Below are 19,285 nucleotides of genomic sequence, written 5' to 3' on the forward strand. Positions count from 1 at the left end.
CAGTTCCACCTGTTATCCGGCCCACCCCTCCTCACCATGCTCACCTCATCCGCTTGATGCCTCGCCCCCCTATTCCAAATTACTGGTAAACTTGGGTGCTTTCTCTCCCCTTGCAGGATTCTCAAACTTAGGTGGCCCTGACCCACTACGCATTACTGTTTGCTCTGCACTGTGTTAAATTAGGGTGCTTTTCTCCCCTCGCAGGATTCTCAAACTTAGGTGGCCCTGACCCACTACGCATTACTGTTTGCTCTGCACTGTGTTAAACTAGGGTGCTTTTCTCCCCTCGCAGGATTCTCAAACTTAGGTGGCCCTGACCCACTACGCATTACTGTTTGCTCTGCACTGTGTTAAACTAGGTTGCTTTTCTCCCCTCGCAGGATTCTCAAACTTAGGTGGCCCTGACCCACTACGCATTACTGTTTGCTCTGCACTGTGTTAAACTAGGGTGCTTTTCTCCCCTCGCAGGATTCTCAAACTTAGGTGGCCCTGACCCACTACGCATTACTGTTTGCTCTGCACTGTGTTAAACTAGGGTGCTTTTCTCCCCTCGCAGGATTCTCAAACTTAGGTGGCCCTGACCCACTACGCATTACTGTTTGCTCTGCACTGTGTTAAACTAGGGTGCTTTTTCTCCCCTCGCAGGAGTCTCAAACTTAGGTGGCCCTGACCCACTATGCATTACTGTTTGCTCTGCATTGTGGTAAACTAGTGCCCTCCACTCACTTCCTGTCTGCATACTCGTGTCGTTCGCCTCCCCTCCTACTCCATGGTGCTCTCTATCTCGCCTATCTACTCTAACTGCTTCTCCATTGACTATCCTGCTCTCCTCACTAAATCCGGTAGGAAAAAGTTTAAAAAGGACATCCTGGTCTCCAACCCAGGCCTCCCTATCGCTGACACCTACACGAGCGCCTGCTCCAAGGAAACTCTCACTGACATTCTCTTTTTCGTGCCTTCACCTGACCTATGGACCCCTCACATGTTCGCTGTGCTTTCTCCTTTCTCCACCTCTCCCATTAATGGTGGCACCCGTTGGGATGTCCTCTTGGCCCCTTTCCGCTCCTCTAAGGCCATCATTAATGTCTATGTTAACGGGACCGTCTTGGTCCAAGGCCCTCAGGCCAACCTTCTCCTCTTTGATAGACGCTTCCCATGCCTCATCAACTTCCTCTCCGCTCCCGCTGTCCCCCCTCCTCTATCCTCGGCTACCTTGCCTCTCCCCTCCCTCCCTGCCCCCTCTCTTGCTCCCTCTTCAACTCCTTCTCTAACACCTCCCCAGGACGTACCTCTGATCTGTACCCCTCCCCGGAAGTTTTTCAAGGGTGGCAACCTTCTCCACATTGCCACTCTAAATTCTCGCTCTGCCATCAAGCACTCCTCTGATATCTGTCGCCTTCTTGAGGAACTGGACCTCGACGTCCTCGGTCTCACTGAGACTTGGTTCACTGCCAGCTCTGCCACCAGCTTCGACACACTCCTACCTGACGGCTACAAGATCCTCTCCGTGCCCAGGCCCAACCGCTCAGGGGGTGGTGTTGCCCTTATCTTCCCTGAGTGGATTCCTGCCACTGTCACTCCTACGCAGACCTACTCCTCTTTTGAATGTCTTGTCTGCCGACTCTCTCTCTCTCCTAGCCATTCCCTTACCGTGGCTACTATCTATCGGCCACCTGGTCAAATTTCCTCCTTCCTCTCTGAGTGGGCTGATCTCTCCTCCTCACTCCTGTCCTCAACCACCCAACTCCTCTTTCTCGGTGACTTCAACATCCACCTCGATGCCTCCTGTCCCCCCACTGGTCTCTTTCGCGAACTCTGCAACTCTCTCTCACTCTCTATTCTCCCTTCTGGTCCTACCCACTCTGCAGGGCACACTCTTGATGCTCTGATCTCTTCTGACCTTCCCCTCTCCCTCCCTCTCTCCACTCCTCTCTCCTGGAGCGATCACTTTCTCCTATCCTCCCACCTCTCCCTCCCTACCCCACAGGCAAAGCCACTCTCTTCACTGCCACCCACCTTCTCGGTCATCCGACCCATGAAGCGCGTGTCAGTTGAGGCTTTCGCTGCTACCTTCTCGCCCCCTCCTCCCCCCTCGGCTGACTCCCACCCTGACACAGCCCTCGCCATGCTTTATTCCTCTATATCTGATACTCTCGATATCCTTGCCCCCGTCATGAGAATCCGCCTGAAGCCCAAAGCCAAATGTAACTCCTGGTATGACTCGGATCTCGTCACCCTAAAACGCAAGTGCAGGGTGGCAGAGAGGAAATGGGGTGCTTCATGTTCATCCTCTGACAAACTGGCCTGCCGCCTGCTCCAAAGGCAATACCGGCTCTCCGTTCTCACTAAGAAGAGAGCCCTTATCCAAGCCCGCATCTCTGAGGCATCTAACAACTCGGCCGAACTATTTAAAATCTGCAAGGAGCTGGCCAACCCTGCTGCAGTCTCTACCTCTCCTGTCCCCTCCCAGGCCCTCTGCACTGCACTGGCCTCGCACTTCATCTCTAAAACTCAGGACATCCTGTCCTCACTCTCCTCCTCTCTCCTCCCTCCCTCTCTTCCCGGCTCTTCCTCTTGCTCTCTTGCAGCCGCCCCTCCGCCCTCCTTCTCTGCATTTCCACCTTTTTCTGCTGATGAGGTTTCCAGACAAGTCCGATCTATGAAAGCCTCGTCTAAACAGGTTCACCCCTGTTCCTCCAAAACCATCAAGGACCACATCGTCTCCCTGGCTCCTGCCCTGGCTGACTTCTGCAACCACTCATTCGCCTCTGGAGTCTTCCCATCCCCCCTCAAGCACTCCCTTGTGCACCCCCTCCTCAAGAAACCCTCTTCCGACCCCTCCTGCCCGGCCAACTATCGCCCAATCTCCATTACTCCCTTCCTGGGCAAGCTCCTGGAGAAACTGGCCATCTCCCAGCTTAACCTCCATGCTGAATCTGTTGGTAATCTTCATGACCATCAATCCGGCTTCAGAGCGGCCAGAAGCACGGAAACTGCTCTCCTGAACATCCGTGAGGACCTTCTCCTGAACCTCGATTCCAACACTCCCTGTGTTCTCATTCTGCTCGATCTCTCCTCTGCCTTTGACACTGTCAACCATGCCATCCTGGTCAACCGTCTCCGTGATAACCTGGGTATCACTGGTCAGGCTCTGGCATGGCTGACCTCTTTCCTCTCCGGTCGACCCTCCCAGGTCCAAATGGGCTCCTTCCTCTCTGACATCTTTTTCTCCACCTGCGGTGTCCCCCAGGGATCCAACCTCTCTCCCTGGCTTTTCAACCAGTATCTGGCACTCCTTGCCCACCGCATCGCCGCTCTCTGCCCCCACTTCCAGTGCTATGCGGACGATACCCAGCTCATTTTCAGGCTACCCTCGGCCTCCTCCTCTCCTTCCCTCATCTCCGACTGTCTGTCTGCTATCCAGGAATGGTGTGCCGCCAATGACCTCTGCCTTAATGCCAGTAAGACTGAGATTCTACTCATCGGCACACCCACTCCCTCCTTCCCTGCAGCTCTCTGGCCGGCCTCCCTTGGCCCCCTTCCTGCCCCTACCTGCAAGGCTAAAAACCTTGGGGTCATCTTCGACTCCACACTCTCCTTCTCTCCTCATATATCTGATGTCTCTAAGAAATCACACTACCAGCTGCACCTCCTCAGAGGTATTCTTCCCTTCCTCTCCTTCCCCCAGAAGCTCACTGTCTCCCGAGCCCTGGTTCTCTCAAGGCTGGACTACTGTAACAGCCTCTATCTTAATCTCCCTGCCTCCACTCTCCGCCCTCTGCAACTTATCCAGAACAGAACTGCGAGACTTGTCCTTGGCCTCAAGCCCAGGGACCGTATCTCTCCAGGACTGAAATCTCTTCACTGGCTCCCAGTGGCTGCGAGGATTAAGTTCAAAACCCTCTGCATTGTCCACAAGGCCTTCTGGGGCCTGGGGCCTAAATACCTTCAACTCTCTCTCCCTAAATATCTTCCTTCACGAGCCCTTCGCTCATCCGTCTCCAACTCCCTCATGGTCAGCCGCTTCTCGAAGAAACGAGCTGGGGGTAGATCTCTCTCCGCAGCAGGGGCCTCCCTCTGGAACAGCCTGCCTGCCTCCCTGAAACTTGAGGAGAACCATCTCCGGTTCCGGAAGCACCTCAAAACCTTCCTCTTCGCTTCTGCCTTCTCTCTCCCTCTCCCCTGCTAAACCTGCTTAACTCCCCACTGAATTCTGCACCTAACCTGCATCTGGGCCACTCTCAGCGACCTCGGTCCAGGGCCCAGCCACTCTCCACTTGCACTGCCTCCCTGGCTCCCCCTGCACTGTGGGACTGTCACTGTATCCCTACAGCCCCCTTCCCAGCACTTGCTTTGCACTTACCTCGCACTTGCCACCAGCTGGCCCTTTTTATTTATTATTTATTATTTATTATTTTATTTCGCCACTTACCTTTTACTGCACTTACCCCCCCACCTCCTCCCCCTGCACTTTCTCCTTTTTCCCCTTACCTCTGCACTTGCGCGATCTGAATGACACCTGGCCTAGTAGGATCGTTTGTCTGTCTTCCCCTTGTTTCCTCCCTCCCTGCCTCGTCGCGCCTTGAAACACTTGTGTATAGGCGCGTTACAAATACCATATCATATCATATCATATCATACCAGACTATGTACCTACACTAGTTTATTTCTCACCATAGTTGTACACCTGCAGTAGCTCCCCATACCATGAGGCATGGCTGTGCCAGACTATGCACCTACTCTAGTTTATGTGTACACCTGCAGTAGCTCCCTGTACCATGAGGTGTGGCCAGATTATGCTTTTCAAGATCCACCTGCACGTTGTAACCTTAATGCGTGGTCTTGCACTTTGTAGAATATCACTGCGCACTTACTGTAACTAGCACCTAGATGTCTGAGGGTTTTGCGTGCTGCTATAATTACAAAAAAAGTGCCATCTCAGCAGTTATATGCAAAAACCAATCAACAGATACTTCTCTATGTATGCAGGCTTTTCAGCACACGCATTACATTGTGTCATTACTTGATTGCTGGCGCCATCAGGCTGGTGCTCTCCACCTCCTCTGGCTATTAGCACCTCATTCCCCTCCACTGGCGCCAAAACCTCGAGCGGGACCATGGCAGGATGCTGGCTGGTTACAAAAGGAGCGTGATTACACGCAGCTCCCATCGTGCCCCTCAGCTGCACTCTGCACACTGAGATCACTGCTCTGCCGCCTTCAGCTCTGCTGCTGGTTTGAAGGACATTATTTTGGACTTCACTGCTGTCTCTGCCCTTCCCCCAATCCTTTGGCAACAGCTGTGCCCAGTTCTTATCCATTGATCCTATAATGCATTCTGTGTTCACTGTAGTACATCCAGATCGTGCATTCACTATAGCACAATTTGTGTAGTATTTGTATCTGTCCTTGGGGGAATTTATTGATCAATAGCAACATTGAAAATTGAAATGCATATTGATATGTGTGAGAAGCTATCATGGTCAAGAAGCAGGGCTTTACGGGGCCCTGGGCTAGCTGGGGCCAAGCCCTGGCAGTGTCCAGAAAGGGCTCCTGAGCTGGGGCTCTGCCGGGGCCCACCTAGACTAGCCCCAGCCACGCTGACACCTCAGGAGCCCGGGTACCGAAACGCTGTACAGTTACACGGACTGCCTGCAGGTGTCAGCACGTCAGAAGTACTGACATCTGCAGATGGTCAGTGTAACCATGGCTTCGGGCTGCTATATGACTCTTTACTCAGAAACAAAAGGAGAGACTGGGCCCTCCAGCCTTAGGTTAGGCCCCGCCCGTCATGAGAGCCCCCCCCCATCAATTTAGCACTGTCAAGAAGATGGCTCGGTGAGTTTAGCACTTGTGGCATAGATCTGTACCCAATCCAGGCAAGGCCCGGCCAACTCTGGCTTCCTTCTCTGCAAGGGTGATCATTTTGTATATAAATACTGTTGATAGTAACATTTACTGTGCTACCAAACAATATACCTGCAATAGAACATGCTTGTAATAAAACTAGCACAGCATGGCGATGGTGCAGGTGTACTGACGACAGCCCGGCCTAGTGTTACCTTTCTCACAGTGCACCCATCGGCAGTCGGTGATATTCCGCGCTGGCTCTGCCATCAGACATCTCTCGCAGGACTCGAACTGTTTGCATTGCTCTGCAAGATACAAAGGACAGTCATTAACCACCGCCACTGCTGCCAACCATCGCTCTGTCCATCAGGAGTTCAAGGGGGTGCAAAGAACCCCCTAAGGGAGTCCTCCATGGCTAAGGAAGGAGGAGTGTGGACAGACAGACACTTTCTGGAGTTGTACCTACACGTGGTCTATTCCTCAAGGAAATTGGGGTTTTGAATGTGTGGACAGTGCCCGTCGGACTGGGGCAATATAAGTCATGTGTAAGACATTGTTTACTCAGACCCCCACAAACCCCCCGCAGCAAAGTCCCTTGGGTTGGGGCTGTGAGTTATGAAGTTAAATCAGCCATGTGCAAAGGACAGTTTGTTTAGTACTCCAATCAAGCCGCCTATAGTGTGAGCATACATGTGTGCTCACTCATGTGTACATTTAGACGAGTCTATTGCTTTATCCATGGGCGTGTCACTCATGTATGTTCATGCCATTCATGTGTGCTCATTCATGTGTATGTGCATGTGTGTTCTTACATGGGTCCATTCATGTGTCTATGCACTTGTCCAGTCATGCATGTTCATTCATCTGTCCATGTATGTGTCCATTCATGTATGTTTATTCATTTGCCCAATCATGCATCCATGCATGTGTCATGTGTCCATTCATATTTGCTCATTCATGTGTCCATGCACGTGTCCATTCATGTGTGTTCATTAATGTGTTCAGTCATGTGTGTATAATCACGTGTGCCCATGCATGTGTTCATTTTAGTGTCCATGCACATGTCCATTCATGTGTATTTGTATGTGTCCATTCATGTTTCCGTGCCAGCGTCATTATCGTCTGTTCATTCATGTGACCACACTTATGTGCATACCTTACTATGGTTTGTGTACTTTTCCAGCCATCTTTTATAAACCTAGAAATATGTAATATATTTCTAGGTTTATAAAAGATGGCTTGAAACATACACAATTCAAGCCATCTTTCATAAAGCTTTGAGGATGGACAACACCAGAGGTGTCTTTGTCTGTCGACAACGCTTTATAAAAGATGCCTTGAATTATGTACTTTTACATATGTTCCATATTTCTATATGGCTTGAAGGTGGTATCCGTTTAGAATTCTCAAGCTGCAGGCGCTGAAAAGCGTCATTGTTGAAAGGTGGCGCTTTAAGCAACACCGTGTTTTGCTTATCAGCCATTAGCTCGCAGCTGCGTCTACGTGACGTGCATAATCTATTGTGTGCCTTTCGAGTTCTGGGGTGAACTTCATGTCCAAGGAGATGAACCCCCAGCGTTCCCCAGGGTTCCATGGAGGAGACTGGCTCTGGTTGGCAGCCAGCCTGCGATGCCGGCTGGCTGTTCCACAGACTGGAAGCGTGGCACTGGGTCTTAATGTGTACCGAAGCCACGGTACGTGCCGTGGCATTGGACCAACATCTTACCCTGCAGGCCCTAGCAAAGCCTGCACCCCTCTGACTTCCACCTGCTGCCTTTCTGACTTCCACCTGCTGCCCTTCTGACTTCCACCTGCTGCCCCTCTGACTTCCACCTGCTGCCCCTCTGACTTCCACCTGCTGCCCCTCTGCTGCCCCTCTGTCTTCCACCTGCTGCCCCACTGACTTCCACCTGCTGCCCCTCTGCTACCCCTCTGACTTCCACCTGCTGCCCCTCTGACTTCCACCTGCTGCCCCTCTGACTTCCACTTGCTGCCCCTCTGACTTCCACCTGCTGCCCCTCTGCTGCCCCTCTGACTTCCACCTGCTGCCCCTCTGACTTCCACCTGCTGCCCCTCTACTGCCCCTCTGACTTCCACCTGCTGCCCCTCTGACTTCCACCTGCTGCCCCTCTGACTTCCACCAGCTGCCACTCTGACTTCCACCTGCTGCCCCTCTGCTGCACCTCTGACTTCCACCTGCTGCCCCTCTGGCTTCCAGCTGCTGCCCCTCTGCTGCACCTCTGACTTCCACCTGCTGCCCCTCTGACTTCCACCTTCTGCCCCTCTGCTGCCCCTCTGACTTCCACCTGCTGCCCCTCTGACTTCCACCTGCTGCCCCTCTGCTGCCCCTCTGACTTCCACCTGCTGCCCCTCTGCAGGCCCTCTGACTTCCACCTGCTGCCCCTCTGACTTCCACCTGCTGCCCCTCTGCTGCCCCTCGGACTTCCTCCTGCTGCCCCTCTGACTTCCACCTGCTGCCCCTCTGCTGTCCCTCTGACTTCCAACTGCTGCCCCTCTGCTGCCCCTCTGACTTCCAACTGCTGCCCCTCTGCTGCCCCTCTGACTTCCACCTGCTGCCCCTCTACTGCCCCTCTAACTTCCACCTGCTGCCCCTCTGCTGCCCCTCTGACTTCCACCTGCTGCCCCTCTGACTTCCACTTGCTGCCCCTCTGCAGGCCCTCTGACTTCCACCTGCTGCCCCTCTGCTGCCCCTCTGACTTCCACCTGCTGCCCCTCTGCTGCCCCTCTGACTTCCACCTGCTGCTCCTCTGACTTCCACCTGCTGCCCCTCTGCTGCCCCTCTAACTTCCACCTGCTGCCCCTCTGCTGCCCCTCTGACTTCCACCTGCTGCCCCTCTGCTGCCCCTCTGACTTCCACCTGCTGCCCCTCTAACTTCCACCTGCTGCCCCTCTGACTTCCACCTGCTACTACCAGAGTGTCCATCACACTGTGCTTTTTAGCCAGGCAGGGCCATTGGAACCTGCCACAACAGGCGGTGCCAGCCTCCGCTGCACCATCTTCCATGGGTGCCAACTGCAAAAATGTATGGGTGTGACCCGGGCAGTGACGTGAAATCATCAAAATGCGCGTTATTCCCAGTGACCTCATGTGTGACCCGCACCAATTGACTCCACGCCAGCCAATCATCGTTGCATTAACACAGGCTTGATTCACAGATGCAAACCCGCGTTTGAAGCTCCGGGCCGAGGTTTCAGTACCCGATGCTCATTTGCCAGTCTTCCCCCAGACCTCGACACCTCTTCCCAAATATTTCCTGCTGCCCGCCCTGGCTGCTTGTTCTTCTTCTTGCTGATAGATTTTTATCCATCAGCGGTGATTTTTTGGATACCGAGGCTTGAGCCTCATTACTCCATCTTCTCGGGTTGAGTGTGTAGTCGTGGGTTTGTATTCTTCTTGGTCTGTGTGGTCTTGTCACAGTAGGGCTGGTTTCACTGGGTCTTCGCAGTGATGGGCCGCGGGTAGCGGTCGAAAGGGTTTGCAGTGGTGGCAGTGAGTCTTCTGATCAGAGGGTTCGGGTTCTGATCCAGTTCTTGGCAGAAGTTCTTACTCAGCTTCGCTAGATGTTCATCCAACATCTCGATGTCCAGGTCTCTGTGAAGGTCTGCTATCCTTGTGAAGATTGGAGCTCCAGATGATATCCGCAGGGCCTTGTTCTGGACTATCTGAAGACTCTTCCGGTGTCGCTCATGGCAGGTCATCCATGCTGGTGAGGCATAAGTCAGGGTTGGTCTGATGATCGCCTTGTAGACGTTGATCTTTGTCCGGAGGGGCATGGACTTGCTCTTCAGGAGTGGGTACAGCGCTGCCATCTTTCCTGTTGCCTTCTGCTGAGTATTCTCGATGTGGCTTTCCCAGTTGAGTTTGCTGTCCACCCTCTCACTTGCATCTCCTTATATTTGCCACACTCAACAGGGCGTGTCTTCAATGTCGGCCCCTCTGTCTCTGGCACCATTACGCCAAAGGCATAGAAATAGAAGAGGAGCTGCGGACGGAGTCCCTCTTCCATTTCCGTTGTAGTCATGTTTCCTATTTCTTCATGTAAACAGAATCCACGGGTCATGTGTTGCCACACAGTTTTCTGTCTGGTATCTTACCCTTATCACACTGGCATTGCCCAGTGGTGCTAATAGCCGTCATGTTTTGTTCTTTTTAGCGATAATGGGTGGTAACAGCCTGCGCTAAGCTTATGCCTCGCTTTATTCAGGCCCATTAACTTGGGCTCTAGGACATTACCACCAGTTATGGCCTTCAGAACACTTTGTCCTCTTCTTCGCACACTGTGGCCATGTTTGCAGGGGAACATGCAGACAATATAGCTCTGAGGGTGAAGCTCTAGAATGCCCCCTCCCCCACCACACAACCTGCCACAAAATAATAAAATCATTGCAATATAAACAGAAACTGGTTCTATCAACTTGCAATTAAAGTACTTACAAGTAATACATATGCAGATCAGCAAAACAAACCATATTTTAAAAAGGAATTAATTTGCATTATCTTATATATATTTTCATTGGCTGAACCGCACCCTTATAGATTTTGAGGCCACAAAAGCATTTACTGCGGCTGCATTATCTATTTTTCTGTGCACGTGTTCTCAATTGAAAAGTACAACGAGTGCCAACACCTCCCTTTTTAATTTGCTGAAACTGCCGTCAGCTATCAGCAACAGCAATTGGAACCAGGATCTTAAGGGCAACCCACACATTTGGAAACACCAAATATTACTTCGTATGGTGAATGCATTCCAACAAACACAACATTTCCACTTCCCACAAGGCATCAATTTTGGTTATGCCAAAGCTACATTTGTCTATTAAACCCTGAGTGATATTTTATTAACAGCACTCTCTGTGAACTGAATCGCTTTTAGAGATACCAGTTTTGTTTAAAAAAAAAATACACAGTCAGATTTCATGATTGCCCAGGATTGCACACACACTTTGTTAAGTGTTCAAGCTGGAGTGTAGGCAATTGGCCACCTATCTAACCAGTTCTAGTTGATACTGATATGTATTAATGCTTGGCTTCCCAGACCTAAAAAAATAATTTGCTTTTTAGAGGTTACTTTAAAAGGACACAAACCACAAAATAAAACAACCTGACATCAGATGAATTGCTATAGAAACACGAAAGAGTGTGATTGAAGCTTTATTTCCGCTATTAGGAAATGAAAGGCAGCAGGCAAGCTCTGTGCATGAAGTCCTGGGAAAGTTGGGATTGTGAACGTGTGCATGTGTGCAGCTGTTGTCTGAGATCTCTGGAGCAAGTGTCCAAAAGAGCTGCACTCATGATGCCCCCGTGTACGCTGCCATGGCGCTGCTATTTTAATTGCACATTTCAGTGTCTCGAGGGGAGGCAGCACTCCAGCAAGGGGAGAGGGTAGCTTGATGGGGCGATGTGTTGGCCAGGTGGCCCCATGTAGCTGTGCTAAAACACGATGCTCTGACACCCAACTACACACCCCCAGCATAGGAACGTCTCTGCCGAGGAAATCATTCTAAAGTGATACCTGTGCTGGTTTTCCCTTTTTGAACACAGCCCTTTCCTTGTTTCTGACAGCCATTTAACCTGCACCCCTTACACCCAGAACCAGCGAGTAAGTACACTGTATCACACCACCTATATGCTTGGGAATTCTGGTCCGGGCACCCAGTCTGCAGGATTCCTTCGTCTTTATTATTATGAGAAGGTTGGTATTAGAAATAGGCACGCGTGGGCGCTTTCATTGGGAAGCAACGTGTGTGCCGGCCTGTCGTGGCCTGCTCTCTCACTGCCCCTGCCCAATAGGCTCGGACGTGAGCTACAACAGGGGAAGGAAAAAGGTTCAAACACGACCGTTTCATCATCAGCCTTTTGAAAGATGCAAACGTTACTATTGCAGACAACCCACTGCACGCATTCCCACCTAATATCGTTATTTATGTATTTGTCTATTTATTTATTTACTTATTTGTATACGGTTCAAAGAACCTTTACAAACGATATATTAAGGTTAAAATATGACCAGCATACATGATATATTTCAGTTTACTAATCTGCATCTTTAAAGTTATTCACAATTGACATACAGTTCATCACGGTATTGAGCATAAATAGCAGTACACGTTGTATATAATATAATAAACAATGGTCCCAACATGCACCAATTGTAAATAGTAAATACAACTTAATACAGTTAAAATTGCAATACACTTTCCACACAACGATGCAGCACATACAAGCTATTGAATGCAAGTCCGCCTGGGACATATTACGTCTCTTGCCAAGTAAACAGCGGGTTACAATCTTCTCTAGGCATAAAGTATAATTATTTCAGTCACACTTATATTTCTCCGATATGCAGAAATAGATCGCGTATGTCCTCTATTGTAAGTCCTGTTTTCTTCAAATCATGGAATTTGGAATGTTTTCCTATTTGTAGTTTTGTACATTATAAAGTCCGGCATATAATGCCACAATGTGTCATCCTTGATATATGATATGGCATTTATAACGCGCCTATACACAAGTGTTTCCTTCTAAAATGGGCAGCAATTGGCGGTCATTTCATTTATTACAGCATAAAGTCAAAATCATGTGTAAAATGCACGCGTAAACATGTTACGCATTATCTATACTCCACGTTCTATTTTCATAAATGTGCACGACAAAGAGGGAGCATAGAAAGGAGTTATCATTTCTGCCACCCCCATACTCTCCAACATACAGGCACACGTGAATGTACCCACACATGGCATTTTCATATGGGCGTGAGTGCTGTGGATTCCTCTGGAATCTGACAGCTTTTAACACCAGCAAAAAGCAAGTGGATTCCATAGGAATCCATTGTAAATGCCGCCCGCCACGCGCAAATGGCAGGCGGCATTTGCTCCCTCAGCACAGCACAGAAGGGCGTCTTAAAGGCGATTTTGCGGGCTTAATACACTTACCTTTTGCACTTCATAGGTGAAATTTGGATGGAGGGAACATGTTTCCACCTAAGTGCAAACGCAACAGGTCCCCTCCGAGGACCTGGAACAGGAGGTGTATTGCTTTCATGTTGACCTGGTACACAAAGGTCGAAATAACACAGCTGGAAACTTGCTGCACCATCACTCCTAACAATCAGACAGACAGGAAAGAGAAAGGGAAAGAATATGCCTGCTCCATAGGACAACCAGATACATAGAACAAGAACTATAAGGACTATAACCCACTAACCCAAAAGCTCATATTTCTGCTTACTTACCTCACGCAAAAATTCACACAACCACCCTCTCGCACAGCAAACCGAACTGAAGCTGCCAACAGGACATCACCTTTTCTCACTCTCCTACTCCCTCTTCACCCTACTAACCCCACCCCACCTTCTTGTTTTCAGATCCGCCTGAGTGCCTGGGGACCAATTCCGTTGGTGACGGTGCCCGGTACAAATACCTTTAACATTAACATTAACATTAACCAAGCAGACAATGCACAGCCTGGCCTGCTTCCTTAGAGAGAACTGAGGTTTGTGTCCAGAAGGCATTTATTTTGGATTAGGTGCCGATTGAGGGTCTTTGAAATGGTAATCGGCCAATCCAGTGAGCAGTGACTTGACAGAGAAATGTGCTATCCGCGCTCAACATTTTGCATGTGTGTCTGCTGCAGCCTGGGATAACAGACATGCAAAATGCACTGGTTAAAAGAAACAAAACCTGGGGGGTGGGGGACCGGGGCGGGGCGTTACCCGCAATCTGGAGAACTGTTGAGCCCTCCTGAGACACGGCCTTAACTTTTTGTCAAAGCTCTTGAACGTCCCGCACAGCAGAGTAATTGCCACCACAGGGGCTTTGAGATTGGCTATCCTTGCCCCTTGAGAGCCCAAAGTATTAATTATTGCTGGTGCTAGAGCCCCACGGGCACACATAACCTGGCACCTATGCCATCTTCAAATCATGCGGCATGGTGGCATTTAGCTGATGTTCGCCCTTTTTATGCCCCGCTGATCAAGGTCCACGATGCACAGGTGACAAAAAAAAGTGGCGTCCCTCTGATGTGGACAGCCCCCAATGAGAGCCAGCGTTTCTCCGCCCAGCGCGCCAGCTCTAAAGCAAAAAAAGCCAACCTGGCCATCTGAGGAGTCATGCCACCCCCCCCCTCTGTCTGTTCACATTTGAAGGAACACCCCATAACTAAATCCTCCCATTGCTCCTAGTCTTCTTCCTGATTGAGGGAGGCTCTCTAATGTAGCCCTCTTTCTTCTGTAGTAAGTAAGATCTCTGGGTGAGCCCAGAGAGGACCCCTCACCTTAATTCTCCACCTCAGGATCTCCCTCAGGATCCAGCCTGTGAACTCCTGGGATGAAGGTAGCCACTGTCAGCGGAGGTGCGCAATGAGGGGTCCCAAGGGAAGACACCCCCCGCCCCGGTAATACGAAGGTGTATGCCGGCCGCTGTCTGCCCTGGACTTGACACATCTGTCCCACTGGGGCACATTTCAACCTGAGAGCACTGCGCGACAATGTCTGAAGTCTTCTGCCTCTTTCCTTGCGGGGGAGGGGGGCTCCTGCTTCCTCGAGTGTCCGGCTGATGTTGCCGTCATCCCATGCTTGTCTACATAGGCGAAGAGCTTTATCCCCTCCAGATGGACAGCAGCCACCACTGATGCCATAACTTTGGTGAAGACCTTCTGTGCAGACTTCAGGCCAAAAGGAGAGCATTTGTATGCCAACCGTGCCCGGGAGATTTCCCTCATACATCTTACCCATGCCTAACGCAGATCAATTCTCCCCGGTTACACCGGAAGGGGGGTTGTTGCTGTACCATGGCGCCGTCTACCACCTCGCGACCGCATCCTGCACTCTACACCCTTAAAGGGATAGTCCAGTAAAAAAAAAATATTTTAAAAATAGATAGGCAACATTAAAAAAATAATACTAGCACTTTTTTTTTTTAAACTTCCTATGTAAAATTTTGAGCTATTCAAGCTCAGAATTCGCAAAAGCAAGCACATGGGCACATCCATTTTGTGAAATGGGTGCCCGCCTGTGCTGGCTTTTACTTTTGCGGCATTAATGAAGGAAAAGCCAGCAAACAAAAGCTACCGCTGGGTGGCTTTTCCTTCATTGGTGCTGTACGCGGAGGACGGGGACCGGTGACCAGAGCAGGAAAGCTGCAGCTGAATCTCGGTAAGTGCTATTTATTTAAAAAAAAAAAAATAAGCACTAGCTGCGTTTTTTTTTCTATGTTTTCCAGGCTGGAGGAGCCCGGAAAACTTAGAAATAAAACCGCAGCATTAAAAATGTTGTATTTATGTTTGCGGTCGCTTTTGAAGCGACCGCAAACATAAATACAACATTGTTTTTGAAAACGCTGCGGTTTTTCTTTCCAAGTTTCTCAGGCTCCTCCGGCTCGGAGGAGCCTGAGAAACTCGGAAAGAAAAACCGCAGCGTTTTCAAACACAACCGCGTTGTGTTTCTGCCTGCTGTGGCTATCACTTTGGGTCTCCGGTGCGCCCGCAGGGGAGCACCGGAGACCCAAGGAGCACCGGAGACCCAAAGTGAAAGCCAAGGCAGGCAGAAACACAACGCGGTTGTGTTTCTGCCTAAATCTGCTTTCCCATTTGGGGCTCTCGGGCCCCCTGTGGGGAGCCCGAGAGCCCCAAATGGGAAATCAGATTTAGGCAGAAACACTGCAGCATTTAGCATTTCCCATTTGGGGCTCTCGGGCCCCCTGTGGGGAGCCCACGAGCCCCAAATGGGAAATCAGATTTAGGCAGAAACACTGCAGAATTTAGCATTTCCCATTCGGGGCTCTCGGGCCCCCGGTGGGGAGCCCGAGAGCCCCAAATGGGAAATCAGCTGTAGGCAGAAACACTGTGGCATGTAAACGCAACCGTGTTGTGTTTCTGCCTGCCTTGGCTTTCACTTTGGGTCTCCGGTGCTCCCCTGAGGTAGCACCGGAGACCCAAAGTGATAGCCACAGCAGGCAGAAACACAACACGGTTGTGTTTGAAAACGCTGCGTTTTTTCTTTCCGAGTTTCTCAGGCTCCTCCGAGCCGGAGGAGCCTGAGAAACTTGGAAAGAAAAACCGCAGCGTTTTCAAACACAACGTTGTATTTATGTTTGCGTTCGCTTCAAAAGCGACCGCAAACATAAATACAACGTTTTTAAAGCTGCAGTTTTATTTCTAAGTTTTCCGGGCTTCTCCAGCCCGGAAAACTTAGAAAATAAACCGCAGCTAGTGCTTATTTAAAAAAAATAAATAAATAGCACTTACCGAGATTCAGCTGCAGCTTTCCTGCTCTGGTCTCCGGTCCCCGTCCTCCGCGTACAGCACCAATGAAGGAAAAGCCACCCAGCGGTAGCTTTTGTTTACTACAGCTGGCTGGCTTTTCCTTCATTAATGCCGCAAAAGCAAAAGCCAGCACAGGCGGGCATCCATTTCACAAAATGGATGCGCCCATGTGCTTGCTTTTGCGAATTTTGAGCTTGAATAGCTCAAAATCTGCATAGGAAGTTTTTTTTTTTAAAAGTGCTAGTATTCTTTTTTAATGTTGCCTATCTATTTTTAAAATACATTTTTTTACTGGACTATCCCTTTAAGGCCTATCCCACGTGCCCCGGGATGGATGGCCGACTCCCCACTCTATCCTAGATCCGCAGGGCAAGGGGCCTGAAGGAGCACCCAAGTCCTGCATTGGGGAGCGATAGTTCCGCCCAGCTGCATGTCAATGGGGCACTATCCAGAGGAGGGGAATTGATTCAAATTATTGGAATGTGGGTAATACAGGTCTGATAGGCGGACGGGATCTAGAAAAAAGTGAGGAAATGGTCCTGGGTCAGAGGTGGCCGCCTTCTCCTAGCTAAGTGCTGTGATTGGTGAAAGAGGCGAGGGTAATACAGCACAGCAGTAGTCGGAGATCTCAATTCAATACAAGGCTTACATTCGGGGTCTGCAACCTGTGTCTCTCCAGATATTTTGGGCATGACTCCCATGATCCTCCTGCATTGTTTTTGCTGGCTAGGGCTGATAGGGCTTGTAGTCCAAAACATTTGGAGAGCCAGAGATTGCAAACGCATGCAGCTGTGGTGCACACCGTTCAGCCCTCCTTCCGCCACCCCCTCGCTTCTAAGGTCCCTGAACAGACGGGCAATTTGCAATTAGGCCGCTTTCTGCGCCATCAGAGCTGCTCCCGGAAGCCTCCCTCCGTTCTGGGTAATGGAAGCCTGGCTCTGTGCTTTTTTTCTCAGCTGGTCTGCAATCTATGCCGGCTGGAGACTCGGTGGCTGTTGATCTCAGCTGCTATTTTGGGCGCCATTACGGGTTCCGGTTCGTGACAGCCACAGTGAATATGTACTGGTTGCCCCAGAGGGTGTGCTCCTTAGGTTATGGAGAGGACCTAGCACAAACACGCTTTTTGGATATCCGCGGACTATGCAAATTAGTTGCATTAAGAGTCACTGTATTCAAATGTATTCATAGTTGCCAGCATGATCCATTCCAATCTGAACGTGCGTATCAAGTCCTGGTTTTTTCTTTGCATTTTGGGTATTTTAGCCTGAGTTTTATAGTGTGAAAAGCAGAACTACAAGTCCCAGAATGCAGCAAAAAGTCCAGGACTGAATAAGCAACTGGAATGAATCATGTTGCCAACTGTTTACTTCATGTGGATAGCATTCAGACGTGCAGTGCATCTGGCCCTCGAGACCCGGCGTCACGCGTTCCTTTTGTCAGTCTTGTCTCCTCGAGCCTTGGGAGCATTCCTTCTGGGTTTTCAGAACTCCTTACCATCCCTAGCATTGCGTTTGAAGGCCATCCAGTCCAGTTTTCCCCTTTTGAATTGTGAGACTTGTAGTATTTTCTTTCCTATTTTAAATTTAGGAAAACTATAAGCCCCAGAATTCCATGAAAACACAGAACTGGATGGCCTTCTCACACATGGCAAGGGGAAACTCGAGATATTCCTTATGTGCGAGTGGATATGTGTCTTGCTAAGGGTTTTCTTTGGCTTTTATTTTTTTGTTGAAACTTTGGTTTTTATTAGGTTCATAAGTCTTGAAAAATATAGACGTTTTAACAAATATTAAAAAAGACTTGCTTTTTATCCCCCCCCTCAAATCTCCTCCCACACCTAACAACATAAACACTGCATATAATCTTTCCACACATATCTTAAGCATTAGGTACAGTTGTCTCACATGACTGGGTCTCCCGCCTCCGGACTCATTGTGGCCTTTTCCTCATGCCCTGACAACCCTTTTGGACTGGTACTTGGCGGCCACCCCTTTTTGACGGGTGACTTTCCCCAAGTGGTACCGCAGAGTTTTTTCTGAACACCCCTTCCCGTTGCCATGGACACTTCATGAGTAGACCTATGACATTAATCTACAACTTTGGTCCACTACTCCCCCATTTTGACAGAAAGGGACCCCAGTTCTGGTGGGAGTCAGCAACTGTATCATTCACCATCACCGTCAGTTTTTCCATAATAAACATATCCCACAACTTCTTTATCCAATCAGCTTTTGTTGGGACGGATGGACTTTTCCACGCCAGGGCAATTGCCACTCATCCAGCCCTCAGCATTGCCTCCCAAAGTCTCGGAAATCGGTACTCCTCCCCTTCCCCCACCGGGACGCCAAGCAACATTTGTATCGGATCCATGTCAATGTTCACCCCAACTATTTCCTTTATCGACTAAGGACTTCAGCCAAATAAGTCTTAAGTTTGGTGCATTCCCACCACATTTGGAAAAGTGAACCCATTTGACCACAAACTCTTGGGCAGAGTCTGGAGACTCCACCATAGCGCATTTAAAAATTGTGTTCCATTGCTGAGGTGAAGAGATTACCATGAAACATAACCCTGTGGACTCTCTCCCAAGTATCTTCCGGAATATCCGACTCTGTCTGGTGAGCCCATTATTCCTTATAATTTTGTCTTCCCGTCTTGTCCAATGACACCATGACGTTGCATAACTTGGAAATAATCCCCTTCCTAGGGCCAGCACTACCAATGATATGTTCGAGGGGAGTTAAGGGGCGTGAAAGCTCACCACTCCATCTGGGGTCCAAGAAACCACACTGCAGTGGATGTAGTCAAACACACTTATTGTCTCTCATCCCAACATTTCGGCATTTCGGCTACCACGACATAATCCTTAAACTTACCCTCAAAGTACAATTGCCCAACCCTCTCCAGACCGCTATCAGACCATGTCTGGGAGTGTCGAAAACCACAGAGCCTAAATCAAGGAGGAGCCCCAGACCGAGCTCAGAGGAGACAGCCAAGAGGACAGATTGCTATGTATGCCCTTTTTTTCCAAACCGACCAAAAAACACCCATAACAGGATGACTCCTCACTGTGCCTGGAAATGCCTTTTGTGGAGACTACGCAAGATCTCTCGCTTTCTTTGGATGAGTGAACATATCTTCCAGATACGTCCAA

At 49.8% G+C, this 19,285-nt stretch overlaps 1 protein-coding gene across 4 annotated transcripts in view; it reads right to left on the bottom strand.

Annotated features, from left to right (window-relative positions):
• Nucleotides 1–19,285, bottom strand: part of CD164L2 (CD164 molecule like 2) — a 353,970-nt gene that overhangs the window by 192,943 nt on the left and 141,742 nt on the right. For all 4 annotated transcript variants that reach the window (XM_069622900.1, XM_069622899.1, XM_069622902.1 and 1 more), the window contains exon 2: nt 6,062–6,154. In XM_069622900.1, coding sequence (XP_069479001.1) covers nt 6,062–6,154 — 93 coding nt within the window. The remainder of the gene's footprint in view (nt 1–6,061; nt 6,155–19,285) is intronic.

This window comes from Ambystoma mexicanum, chromosome 11 (genome assembly GCF_040938575.1).
Source record: "Ambystoma mexicanum isolate Mex_15411 chromosome 11, UKY_AmexF1_1, whole genome shotgun sequence".
Classification (NCBI taxonomy): domain Eukaryota; kingdom Metazoa; phylum Chordata; class Amphibia; order Caudata; family Ambystomatidae; genus Ambystoma; species Ambystoma mexicanum.